At 41.9% G+C, this 14,183-nt stretch overlaps 1 protein-coding gene across 15 annotated transcripts in view; it reads left to right on the forward strand.

The window, feature by feature from the left end:
- The window catches only part of LOC137240233 (protein abrupt-like), a 935,093-nt gene that overhangs the window by 250,304 nt on the left and 670,606 nt on the right, over positions 1–14,183 (forward strand). For 12 of the 15 annotated variants that reach the window (XM_067766230.1, XM_067766228.1, XM_067766224.1 and 9 more), the window contains 2 exons: positions 10,609–11,045; positions 11,137–11,470. The exons of the other annotated variants lie outside the window; for them this stretch is intronic. In XM_067766230.1, the coding sequence (XP_067622331.1) occupies positions 10,690–11,045; positions 11,137–11,470 (690 nt within the window). In that variant the 5' untranslated portion in view covers positions 10,609–10,689. The remainder of the gene's footprint in view (positions 1–10,608; positions 11,046–11,136; positions 11,471–14,183) is intronic. 15 annotated transcript variants of the gene reach the window in all.

The following is a 14,183-nucleotide window of genomic DNA, read 5'->3' on the forward strand; positions in this document are numbered from 1 at the left end:
TGGCGAATCCTGTTTCTTCAACAGCCGCGGCTCTGGCGACCCCAATTTCCTCATGGATCTATTCATGATATTTGGCATATCTTTATTAACTTTTCAATGCAAAACCTGCAATTTTTCCTCAAAAATATCATGAGTTTCAGGTCTAAGTATAATAAGAATCAGGTAAAATAACAGTTGCAATAAATATTGAAAGTGCTATAACTTAATAAAAAAAAATTACTTCTTTGTTTATTATTTTGGTAATATGGTTTCAAAGCAACATTTTCTGGAATTTTTAAGTACTTTCGTTTGGTAAGGAAAAAAACATACATTAGGGGGAGGGGCGGGGGGGGGGGCAAATTTTGTTAGCTGACCCAATCATGTGAAAACGACTTCGTAGCTTAAGAGCTTTCGAGCCAGTCTAGTGTACTTGGATTTGTTAAAAGGTGGGCTAAAGAGTTTGATGACCCGTACCCCACTAAGACTCTCTACACATCGCTTGTCCGTCCAATACTTGAGTACTGCTCATGCGTTTGGTGTCCTGTCTCTCAATGTCATATAAAGCGTATTGAATCTGTACAAAAGTAATTTCTGATATTTCAATTACGTGGTCTTAATTGGGACTCAAACTTTCACCTGTAGGCTTCTTCTTATTAACTTAACCACTCTAGAAAATCGTAGAATATTACTTGGGGTATTGTTTATCCATAAGTTTATTATTGGAGAAATGCCTCCTAAAGTATCCAAACACTATTTACCTTTTCATTTACCCCTTTGTCGTCGAAACTTTGCTAAAAATAATCCTCTGCTTATCTGGTGCTCGCACTACAATTACTTGTATAGCTGTATTATTGGTCTTCAATGTACTTTTGCCACTTTAAGTTATGCAATACTCGCCTATTTAACCTGAGAGGTAGCATCTAATTTCTGTTTTTTTTTTTACACGCCGGCATTATTTGTCTCGTAAAAAACCTAGACACGATATCGTATAAGGATGGGTTGGATACATTGACTCTTCAACCTGGAACATTAAAAACAAACAATACGGAAGTATGTTGACATGCTTTCTCACGAGATACTGACCGGAATCGCATGCATTCAGGCAGTATAATTTTATGAGTCAGGCATTGAGTTGATTGGAATCCGGTGCATTCCAACAACGCAAGTCATGTTACTTTTTTGTGCATTGTGATGGTATACAACACTATACTACCGGAGTTCTGCCGCATTCTGACTAAATACTGATTGAAATCTTGTTTGCATTCCCACAGGAAGCCGATCGGAACCGTGCGCTTTCAGAATGTTTGCTGAGCGGAATCTTTTTTTTTTTATTTCTACCTATATATTCAGAAATTTAATTGTATTATATATATTATTCGTGTGTTATGTAGTAGTATAACATTGTTAAAATTTTGATATATTTAAATATTAGCTTTTGAACTGTATACATAAATATATATGTCTATTTTTATCATGTAGTCGACCATTTTACGTTTGTTGTCGACTTTGAATAAATAATTAAAATTCAGCACCACTGGACTTTGAAAAGAGGACGGCTGGTCTTAAAATATAACAAATGTTCCAATATTGAGAACAATGTTCTGGAATTAAGTTAAAGGAAAAAGAATCGGTACAGTTCATGTGCAGTACAATATTAAATACAATATTTGGCACAAGCTATCAAGCAGTCGTAGTGGCCTACCGGTTATGATGTTCCGGTTTCGATCGTGTGGCCCGAGTTCGATCACCGTCAAACTCTGAAATTTTTAAAAACCATTTTTTATCTTCTATTTTCCTTTAGCTGTTATTTTTCGTTCAATTCGATTTTCTCTTCACATATGCACAGGCGATTCTCAAGCTTGTTATGAAATGTTTAATGTAGGAATATATGCAGATTACATCACCAAATAAGAAAAATTTCACCCCAGCGGGTTAGGGGGTCAGAATATACCCGCGGTAGGTATGGCTGTCGTAAGAGGCGACTAAAATTCCGGATTTAAGGGGCTGTGTAGCGCAACCCTTCAGGTTGTCAGCGCAATATATAGCTTCTCCAAACCCAATTGTCAACCTCAGCTATCCGCGGCGAATCCTGTTTAACTAACAGACGAGGCTCTGGCGACCCCAAGCTCCTCATGGAACTTGGGGTGGGTAGGGAACGGATGGCCTGAAAGTTTAATGTGGCCACATATATCGTTCCCGAGATGGTCGGGCTAGCACTTTAATGGTGCTGTGGTACCGGAGCGTACCGGTAAAGGACCATCACATCAATAACACTCGCCAAAGCCTTCGGGGAGCAACCTTATCGCTACAACAACAACAACAACAACAAGAATTTCTCAATTAGAGAAAAATATGAAAAAATTCATATTATGTGTTTTTTCTTAAACTTTTGGATTTTAATGATAATTTTATTTGTTATTAATATTTCTTATTAATGACAAAAAAAAAATATTATTGATGAAAATAATATATGGGTACCTATTAATAAAATTACCTTCCCACCCCACATATCGTTCTCGAAGCGTGAGAGCGAAAAATCTTAAATCAAGCACACATCATCTAAATGTGTGTTAGAGTGTAAGTAGTCTCAGGAGAGAATCGGGACAGGGAGAAGCATACATCTATATTGGGTCCCAGGGCACATGGGAATAGATGAGAATGAAAAAGCGGATGAACTAGCTAAAAAGGGCGCAACCCTTGAAGCTTGCTCCGTATACGTCAGTATTAGACTGGGTGAGATTAAGCGAAGGCGAGAGGTGCACATGATCGACCAAGCGGGAAAGGCGTGGGTTCAAGCGCGGGGCTGTAAAGCGTCGAAAATTATGTGTAGGTCTTGCAACCTTAGACTAACAAAGTTGCTTCTATCATTAAAAAGAGAGGACTGTAGACTCATGACGGGTATTCTGACTGGACACTGCCTTCTAGAGCGGGATTTAATTTAGATTCTTAATCGATTTAATCGATCTTTATTTAGAAATGTAGAATCCATTTTTTTTTAAATCGTTCGATTCTTTAGGCATCGAAGTTTTCATCACTATCTACTTTACAGATGCTTGAGGATGATATTGTGTTAAGTATCAAATTAATACCACAGTTTTAGATTCTAGTAAGCCAATTGAAAGTGACTGAAGGGGAATTCAATCTTATAAGTAATCCAAAGATTCACAGATCTGTTGTCTAGAATTATTTTAGTCAAGTGCAGGGCGATTCTGGACAATTAAAACGTACGGAAAAAAATGCAAAACAGGTGGAAATACAACCAATTTGTTAAATCATTTGAAGCGGTCACATCCAACGTTGATGGAAATGTCTTCATCAACAGCTCTTACAGAATCTTTTTTTGAACCTAATAACAACAACATAAGGAAGTCTCAGTCTGTAAATGAGCGAAAAAACAACTTGATTGTGCTTTGATTAGAATAATTGCCACAGATATGCAACCCTTTAGGATTGTCGAAGATAACGGATTAAGATCTTTTACACAATGCTTGGATCCTCCTTAACGAGTAACATTAATATCGATTCTAATGCCGTAAACGGAGCGAGAACATTATACATATTGTAATAATAAGTGTTAAAGAAGAAAGTGTATTGGTTAATGTTCCCAAGGTTGGTTTCCCTACATTTTGAGATAAAAGATTCAAAAAAGCGCAAAAAGTATGACATTTCGGTAAAGACTATACTAATTATCTCACTCCGATGAAAGGATCAAGTGAAGACCCATGTGGCATTCCTTGATGCTTCCAATTTTGTAGGCAGGCAACGAAACGAGAGAGAAACTGTCCAGCTTTATTTCTCGGGAAAAATCGTGTAAATGGTTAAGTACGTAAGCAAGTACACTGTATAATTAAATATAATAAGCAAAATTTAAATAAACTTTGTTTGGTTCGCCCTCACTAGGGTAGGCACCTTGTCGTTGGTGTGAGGGCTTAGCCGAACTCCATAGCGCCCAACTATGAGGCGGAGCTGTTTAGGACTGACATCTACGCCATTTCGCCTCATAGGAGGGCGGCGGGATGTCGGTGACCAAGAACAGCCAACCCCCTAATCCAGGGTGTTATGCGGACCGTGCCTATTGCACGATTTGCAGCCAGGGAATAAATTCGGCTGTATTCCAACAGAGCCTTCCCGATACCGGGCACCTCGGGAAGTATTTATGGCCTTACCACAGTAAGGGGCGCTGCTGTGGCGGACGGTTCTTTCCACGACTCATTACCTGATTGTAATAAGGACGATGTAAAGAGGAGGTCAGTCCTCCAAGGACGACAAATACGAATTAAGCGATGCGTTAGACTCGGGGAGCGAGAGTAGCTCTGATTCAATGAACTCCGTGTTGGAGAAGCACACAAATGAAAACGGAGTAGAATAGTGGAGAATGGTACGGAGCAGAGGAAGTAAAAGAGCTCTCTCGCAGTACCGTGCAGCACTAAGAATTGTACAACGCTTGGGAGCAGTGGTCAACCCAACAGAAGTGAAGATCGAGCGCTTGGAATGGGCCCATGAAGCGGTAGAAGTAGGTCGAAGGCAGTTCAAAAGGTTTGCTGCGAGAAACCCTCGGTTCTGCGAGGAGGAAGAATCGTCGAATGGCAGAATGAAGAGGCACGTTCGGCGGAAGGCGAAAAGTCTGCTTTCAAGAGGCAGAAAAGTTAGCCCTAGAGCCGCGAGGCAGGACAGTCGCATAGACAAGACAAGTAGGCCCAAAACTGTAAGACAGATGGGCTCCAATAGCGATGTAGCAACTACCTCGAAAGCTGCGAGTCAGAGGGAAGTTCCAACTACGGAAGTAGGAGATAAGCCAAAGGGAGATAACGCTAAGACTCCGGCTTTCTCGGAGGCGCTAAAGGGAGTTAACGCTAAGACTCCGGCTTTCTCGGAGGTGCCAAAAGGAGATATCACTAAGACTCCTGCTTTTCCCGAGAAGATAAGGGATGTGTCAAACCAGTCACTGACTGTGACGCTGGTTGATCGTAGCAGTCCTTTCGGACAAATGACTACTGAAAGGTGGAGATCTGTGGAAAGGGAGCTTGTTAGCTTAATGTTTAAGATGTTGCGGGAACAACCAAGTAAGCCCCTACCAACCTTTGATTGGGGGATGGTATAATGGTGTGAAGATGATAGCGTGCGACAACATCGCGAGCTTGCGGTGGCTGGAGGAAGTGGTTCCAAACCTCCAAAGGCAAGCCACGAACGCGCGGTTTGGGGTGGTGATAAAGCGAAAATCCCCACGGTACCAAAAGTTAAGGTATGGATACCATGCGTGATGAAGTCGGAGGATATACTGTGACTTCTGCAGATCAGAATCCGAACATACCGACACAGGATTGGAAGGAACTTACTGTATCTCGGCCTACCGAGGATGGTCAGTTCTACATCTTCCAAATAAACAAGCAGGCGGAGGATATTTTGTACACGCAGCTTGGCAAAATGTCCTTTGCCACTGGCAAAATTTACATTCGACTCAGGAAAAGAAGTCCCGAGGATAAAATCCCTAACACACAAGAGGACCAACCGCTAAATGGTGCTGTGACTCGCATAGAGGAACATACGGTACAACAGTCACGAGAGGCTGAAGGGGGCCTCGAATACTCTAAACCAAAAGGGCAAGGGGAGGACGACGACGTCAAGACAAGATGCTGGAGGGGGACAAACAGCCCAATGGTGCTGCAAGTCGTACAGATAAACCTCCAACACAGTAAAGTGGCGTCGATCGAACTCCTCCTAACCCTTGAGGAGGGTTCGTTTGATGTGGCGCTGCTGCAGGAGCCGTGGCTCTCATCGGGAGGAAAGGTTTCTGGACTTAGCGCGCGCGGGTTTGGCGTTTACTACGCGCAAACGGAAGGACGGGTGCGAGCTGTAGTAATGATAAGGAAACAGCTGCATTCATATATGCTGCCTAACTACACCACTGAGGATCTCGTAGCGGTGGCCGTTGAGTAAAAGAATAAGCAGGCATTTATCCTGGCGTCCTGCTACATGGCCCATGCTGCGGAGGTTCCACCGATGGAGTGCAAAAGGCTAGCGCAGGAGGAAGGGTGCAAAGGGCGGTTGTTCATAGGCACAGATGCAAATGCGCACCACAATGCGTGGGGAGGAGCAGATACGAACGAGGGAGGCGAGTCTCTACTTTGTTACATCGTGCAAACCAATTTGCAGATAGCTAACAGGGGAAATGTCCCTACATACATTGGTCGAACATCCAACAATGTTATGGATATTACATTGAGCTCCGAGCGTGATATATCAAGGTATGATTCGATGGTTCTTGATAGAATATCCTTCTCCGACCATGCGATATCAGCTTCGGCATCCCCTAAAGAGGGTAGAGAAGAGAGGAATCTTTAGAAGCCCTAGGTCAACGAACTGGACTAAATTCTAGAAACATGTAGAAACAAAACTGGGACAACCCAAAGAGGTTGCTAATGTAGAGGAGCTGGAGGAGTTAATGAATTCCTAACAAGGACGCTTATGACTGCGTATAAAAAAGCTTGTCCTCTAAGAAGATTCAGAGGAAAAGCAAAGCCGCCATGGTGGAGCAATGAGCTGAGTCTTCTAAGAAGCCAGATAAAAGAAATGTTTAAGCTCGCAAAGACCGCGGAAAGCGAAGCGTGTCGGGACGAGTGCAGGGCTCTACAAGCGTGAAATTACCAGGACGAAGAGAAACACATGGACAAGTTTCTGTACGGACATTGAGTGCTCCAGCGAAACAGCACGGTTGAAAAAAGTCCTAGCTAAGGGGAACAAAGTCCAGGGACTAAAAAGAACGGTTGAAAATTCCTAGCAAAGGGAAACATAGCCCAGGGAATAATAAAGAAAGAGAACGGGGAATGGTCACTGTTTTTAAGCAAACTAAGCGTTTTTAGTTCACAAGATGGTTGGCGCTCGATATAATATTTTACGATTAAAAAAAGGCAAACATGCGAACAATCGGAAGTTTCGTGAAGAATTAGAAAGACATTTTGTTTTATTATTTATATATCAAAGATGTGAATGAATTCGATATAATGGCATTGCTATAAATTTATTATCGCAACTTATCGATATATAATATACACGCTTAAGTTCAAAGACATAGTACTTATACAAAATAAAGGCAATACGAGGAATTATAACGTGATTGATTTAAAGCTTAAACAGTCACGTAATAATGAGGAATCCCTTGAGGTGCTTCTCGACACAAATTTCCCATCGGGAGACGGTTTACAAGAGCCAGACATCACTCACACTTCGATCACGGAGCTAGTAGTTCCGGGCTTGTTGACCGATACCAAGATCGAGTGGGCAGTGAAGACGTTTTCTAAGTTTAAATCGCCGGGCCCAGATGGTATATTCCCGGCCATGCTACAAGTCTTAAGTAGGGCAGTCGTGGAATGGCTTAAAATAATATACGATGGGTGAATAAGACTGCATCATGTACCGCACTCTTGGAGAACTGCTCGTGTAGCTTTTCTACCAAAGGCGGGGAAGATCGGTCACTTGTATCCCAAAAACTATAGACCCATTAGCTTAACATCATTTCTGCTCAAAACCTTTGAGAGGCTGATAGATGTGTACATAAAGTCCAACGTGGATGAAAAGTTGCTCTCCACAACACAGCATGCGTACACCAAAGGCAAGTCGGTAGACACCGCATTGCATAGGGTGGCAATAAGCATAGAGAAATCCCTGGAATATAAGGAGTATGCTCTAGGAGGCTTCTTGGACATTGCCGGGGCTTTCAATAATGTTGCAAAATGGGCGATTATGGATGGTCTTAAATACATTAAAGTACATCCTGCCTTAATCAGATCGATCGGCTGCATGTTAAATTGCAGAAAGATTACATCACAATGGGGATTGTACGAGGCCATGAAATCAGTGGACAGGGGCACGCCGGAGGGAGGGGTGCTATCACCTCTGTTGTGGACGCTGGTCATCAACCAACTGCTCAGGCAATTCGATGAGGGACCCGTAAAACTTACGGCTTACGCAGATGACGTTGCAATTGTCATAAGTGGAAAGTGCCTTCCAACGATTAGTTCTTTGATGGATCGGGCGCTTCGGGATATTCATACCTGGCCATCTAATGTCGGGTTGAAAGTCAATGCGGAGAAGACGGATATAGTCTTGTTTACAAAGAGGTACAAGGTTCCAAATTGGACCAGGCCTAAGTTAGGAGGGGTGACCTTACAAGAGAAACCTTGCACAAAATATCTAGGAATCATCCTAGACAGTAAGCTGTCATGGTAGCTCAACGTGGAGGAGAGGGTCAAGAAGTCCTCAACGGCATTCTATGCATGTAAAAGAATGCCGGGGTGTACGTGGGGCCTATCGCCCTCTCTTTCTCATTGGGTTTTTACAGCGATTGTAAGCCTTATTCTATACTATGGAGTTCTTGTTTGGTGGAAAGCCACACAAAAAACAACATACCTCAAAAAATTAGAGGGGGTATGCAGACTATCGATGCTTAGCATTACGGGAGCCCTGAAAACAAACCCGACGGCTGCACTGTATGCAATTCTGCACATTCTACCTGTAGACCGGTTAGCAAAGAACAAAGCATTAACGACTGCAACCTGGCTCGGTGCTTCGGGCAGCTTGAGCGCCGACCATATGGCCATAGTAGTATAACGTCATCAATAACAAGACGAAAGGACTACCTGATTCCCTATCTGCCCTTCGAGGGAGATATTAAGGCCACAATAGAGGTGGACGGTTGGCGCAAGGGTGCGCAAATGGCGGACGAGGCGATACATGTGTACACCGATGTCTCCAAAGTAGTGGAAGGAGTAGGGTCTGCGGTATACTGCGCTGATCGGGAAATAAGCAGATCCTACAGGCTGCCGGATTACTGTAGCGTTTTCCAAGCGGAAATATTAGCCGTAACCAAAGCATTAGAAACCCTGGAAGAGAATAGCTTAAGCTGCAACCGTGTTAACTTTTATATTGACAGTCAAGCAGCAATTAAGGCAATAATCTCGCATAGCACAGCATCTAAATGCATGTTAGAGTGTAAACAGTCTCTGGAGAGAATCGGGACAGGGAGAAGCATACATCTATATTGGGTCCCAGGGTATATGGGAATAGATGGGAATGAAAAAGCGGACGAACTGGCTAAAAAGGGCGCATCCCTTTAAGCTTGCTCCGTAGATGTCCTAATTAGATTGGGCGAGATTAAGCGAAGGCGAGAGGTGCACATGATCGACCAAACGGGAAAGGAGCGGGTTCAAGTGCGGGGCTGTAAAGTGTCGAAGATTATGTCTAGGTCTTACAACCTTAGACTAACACAGTTGCTTCTATCATTAAAAAGAGAAGACTGTAGACTCATGACGGGTATTCTGACTGGACACTTCCTTCTGGCGTCACATGCCTTTAAATTAGGCTTGGTCAGTGATAGCAGATGTAGGAAGTGCGGGTTGGAAGAGGAAACGATCGAGCACGTTCTGAGCTCGTGCCCTACACTTGCCAGGCTAAGACTCCAGCTATTAGGAGTGATACAGCTGACAGATCTAGAAGCAGCAAGTGGCCTAAGTCCTAGGAAGCTTCTGGTAGTTGCCAAGAGGACGGAGTTATTTTATAACATAGGTCCTGGTTTTGATAGGGCTTTTCAATTTGGTCGTTAAAACAAACTTCTGGTAATACTACGGACTCAATCAGTATATGTGAGGTCCTCATGGACCGGCCAGTTCAACCTAACCTAACCTTGTTTGGTTCGATTTAATCGATTATATCGATTTTTTTCTAGAATCGAATCGAAAAAATCGATTCTTAAAAAAATCGAATCGAATCCAGCTCTACTTTCTTCTGGCGTCTTATGCTTTTAAATTAGGCTTGATCAGTGATAGCAGATGTAGGAAGTGCGGGTTGGAGGAGTAAACGTTCCAGCACGTTCTGTGCTCGTGCCCTGTGCTTGCCGGGCTAAGACTCCAGCTATTAGGAGTGATACAGCTGTCAGATCTAGAAGCAGCAAGTGTCTTAAGTCCTAGGAAGCTTCTAGTATTTTCCAAGAGGACGGAGTTATTTTATAACATAGGTCCTGGTTTTTGATAGGGTTTTCAGCTTGGTCGTTAAAACAAACTTCTGGTAACACTACGGACTCATGTGAGGTCCTCATGGACCGGCCAGTTCAACCTAACCTAACCTAAGCACAAACAGTGCCTGAAATGAGCACGCAGGTTCACAAATAAATACCAAATGCGAACGGTGTGCTTGGAAAAACTGTTCTTAAAACAATCCCATCGGTCACGAGTTAAGAAAAAACGCACGAACAGACTTTTGTCAACGAATGTTCTTAATTTTAAACTTGTTTCGTTCGTTTTATAATGATTTTTTCTCTGAGTGTACTATCCTTGTACTTACTGTCTTAACCTTTAGTATTGGATTTCGCCAGAAATAAGAAGAACCGATTCTACAAAAAAGTGCATTACGTGGTGTTTTAAAAACGGGGCGTACCTTTAAGGTTTCAAAAATCATAGTCTTGCATGCTTTCTTGTGCTCAGAACTATTGCTCTCATTATCACCTTCCGCCAGCTTTCGCCAAAAGAATTGAAGAGAAATGCTTTTAGGAGATGATTGGCTATTTTGACTTTATTCGAACAGTTAGTTGTATGTATTTGCATTAGTGCTACAAATACGTTTTCTTTTACTTTTCAGATTTTTACAAGGAGTAGGAAAAATTTACTTAACTGAATATTCAAACGTCTTCATCGCACATACCAACCAAGTATTTTAACAATGTTAAAAGGTCATACAAAAATGTGCTCGTTGTCTCCAAATTTTATGTCTTTGGAAGAAAAGAAACAGATTTCGTTACCACAAAAATTAACAATCCAACAACAGCAACATCAGCAGTATGCGTTAAAATGGAGCGATTACCAATCTTCTATACTTAATTGTTTTCAAAGATTGCGAGACGAAGAAGATTTTGTGGATGTTACCTTATCATGCGATCAGCGAAATTTTTCTGCTCATAGAATAGTACTCAGTGCCTGTAGTCCTTACTTCCGAAAGTTGTTGAAAACAAACCCTTGTAAACATCCCATTGTGATTTTACGAGATGTGCACTCAGATAATATGGAATGCCTTTTAAGGTAACTAACAATTTTAGTTTTCGTCACATATAACATATCCAATTAGTAATAGCGCCGTTTAAACACACTATATTTGCTTATCTTCCTACAGTTTTATGTATAATGGAGAGGTTAACGTAAGGCATGACCAATTACCTGATTTTTTGAAAACCGCCCATTTATTACAAATTCGTGGATTAACTGATGTTTCAGAAAACTATTATTCTTCGGGATGTATCTCATCAGAAGGAAAATCGATAGATACTTTAAGCGCTAATGAAACATGTAAACTGGATTCTAATAGAGACGTTTTTGAAATTGAATCAGGAGAGAAATGTAATTATTTTCCAAAATACAAAGGCTCTTCAGAACCTCCAATGGTCTCCAACAGTAGTAGTACCGGTGTTAATTCAACAGCTATAGAGGATACAGAAACTTCAACCACAGTAAGAAGTATTTCTTTTTTATTATCATCATCAATATAAGAAATTAATAGTTCCGTGGTTATCAAACGACAAATATTTACGGTTTTTCTCCCAAACAAAATGATTAGTGCACTAATGTTGCACGCTCCACGGGGTTGGGAGCAATGGTTATATTTTTTTTACATACTGACCACCATCTCGCCATTTGGAATGTGTTATCTAATACTTAAAATTCTTGTGTCACGGTGTTAGAGGTTTAACTCCTCCGAAACGGCTGAACCGATTCTCATGAAATTTTGTGAGCATATTGGGTAGGTATGAGAATCGGCCAACGTCTACCTTTTTTTCGCTACGTGCCTAGGGTCTTGGCGTGAACCCGGTCAAAACGTGAACCCAGTTACCCCTAGAATGTGTGTATACAATATGGATATCAAATGAAAGCTGTTGATGGGTGCTATAGTACAGGATAATTTTCGTACCCCTGGGTGACTAGGGTCTCGAGATGTAGGCCAAAACGTGGACACGGGTACCCCTAGAATGTGTTTATACAATATGGATAACAAATGAAAGCTGTTGTTGAGTGATTTAGTAGAGGATAATTTGCATGCCCCTGAGTGACTAGGGTCTGGAGATATAGGCCAAACGTGGCCCCGTGAACGCCTAGACAATGTTTTTACATTGTGGGTATCAAATTGAAGCTGTTGATGAATGCTTTAGTGCAGGGTAGTTTTCATACCTATTGGTGACCAGGGTCTCGAGATATAGGCCAAAACGTGGATCAGGGTAACACTAGGATGTGTTTTTTACATTATGGGTATCAAATTGAAGCTGTTGATGTGTGCTTTAGTACGGAGTAAGTTTTATGCCGCTGGGTGACTAGAGTCTCGAGATGTAGGCCAAAACGTCGACCCGGATATACCTAGAATATGTTTTTACATTATGGTGTAATTTATACCTTCGATGGTTAATAAAACAGATGAAACGTCCGGATTAATTATCTTAATACTTTATTCTTCAGCCGTCAATCCAAGAATAAACCGGAAGTCCACCATCTTCTCTTTTCTTCCTTAACATTGATGTATTTTTGCTTATTGTATTAATTAGTTGACATGGTTGCATTTATGATCTTACAATGGCTATCAAATTGAAGCTGCTGATGTACGCTTTATTACAGAGTAAGATTTACACCGCTGGGTGACTACGGTCTCGAGATATAGGCTAAAATGTGGACCCGGATACACCTAGAATGTGTTTTTATATTATGGGTATCAAATTGAAGCTGTTGATGTGTGCTGTAATACAGATTAAGTTTTACACCGCTGAGTGACTAGGGTCTCGAGATATAGGCCAAAACATGGACCGGGATACTCCTGGAATGTGTTTATATTATGGATATCAAATGAAAGCTGTTGCTGAGAGCCCTAAAGTTCATTGTGATATTCGATTTAGTCGCATCAACCTGGCAAAACTGATAAATATGCATGCGAAGCCGAAATAAAGACAAGGATTAATAATACCTATTTACATACGTCCTATTCGATTTGCCTGAAATTTCGTATATAAATTCGCCTATATTAGTATTTACGACGCCTTTTTCCGGAAGTATACCAGAGGCGGACTGGGTCTGGGATTAGGACTAGGACTGGGACTGAGACTGAGACTCGGAGTGGGACTGGGACTGACACTCGGAATGGGACTTGAACAAAATACATACTACCCTCTGGGACTGGCAATAATAGATGAAGAAGAATGAGAAAAAATTGAGAGAAGAGAAAAGAGATAAGGAGACTGAGAAAGAGATAGAATGAGAAGAAGATGGAGGTAGATGAAGCGAAAAAGACGGAGGAGTGAATAAAAAGATTAGGAAAAAGTGTAGAGGGGTAGGGCAGAGTTAGACGGAAAACGCTTATTAAAATGTATGCAGATAGACCAAATTTAGCGCAGAACAACGTCTGCCGGGTCTGCTAGTAAAATATATGGAATACTTCGTTTTGCATTAATAGCCTGGTATTGACAAAAATCCAATCCTGCGTTGTCCAATCCTGCGTTGTCGCTACCAACCGAGCGGTAATAATTCTATCGGAGATTGCATGCCATTCTAGAAAGGAGGTTTTGATTTTCCGGCTGAAGTATATGCCAACACCGTTGATACGCGAGTCGTTTGAGTTGGGCATACCTGAGTAGATTATTAAATCGCCGTCTGCGGTTCGTTGTTCGCCTGAAGTATTCCATCTCATTTCGCTTATTCCCAGAACCTCAATGCTTAGCCTTTTGCATTCCGATGTTAGTTGTGCCAGTTTTCCTTATTGGTTGAGTGTTCGTACGTTCCACTGAACAAATCGAGTCCTTTTACGCAAGCCAATGTTCGTCATCAAATAGTCCGTCCGATTTGTTACTCTTGTTGAATTATTGTTGTTTGAGTGTTTAGGAAATCATAGGGTATCAACCTAAAACTTCCATAGTTTGGTGGCAGGGCTGCTGCCTTAGAGCTGATTTTGTGCAGATATGGCCTCCAAACATGCCAGATCACGCCAGATAGCTATAGTCATTTCCTACTATGAGCTAGTTTTTGGCATGGCTATCCCGCCATGGACTCGTTCGTCAGAGCCTCTTTTGTGGGAACAGGGCGTACCACGAGAAGGACGAGGTTGACATTTGAGTCGGAGAGGCTGTTGGAGACGCGTCAAGACCCCTTACAACCCCCAAAGCACGTCATTGGAATACGTGGAATGGG

The sequence above is a fragment of the Eurosta solidaginis genome, chromosome 2, assembly GCF_040869045.1.
Source record: "Eurosta solidaginis isolate ZX-2024a chromosome 2, ASM4086904v1, whole genome shotgun sequence".
Taxonomy (NCBI): Eukaryota; Metazoa; Arthropoda; class Insecta; order Diptera; family Tephritidae; genus Eurosta; species Eurosta solidaginis.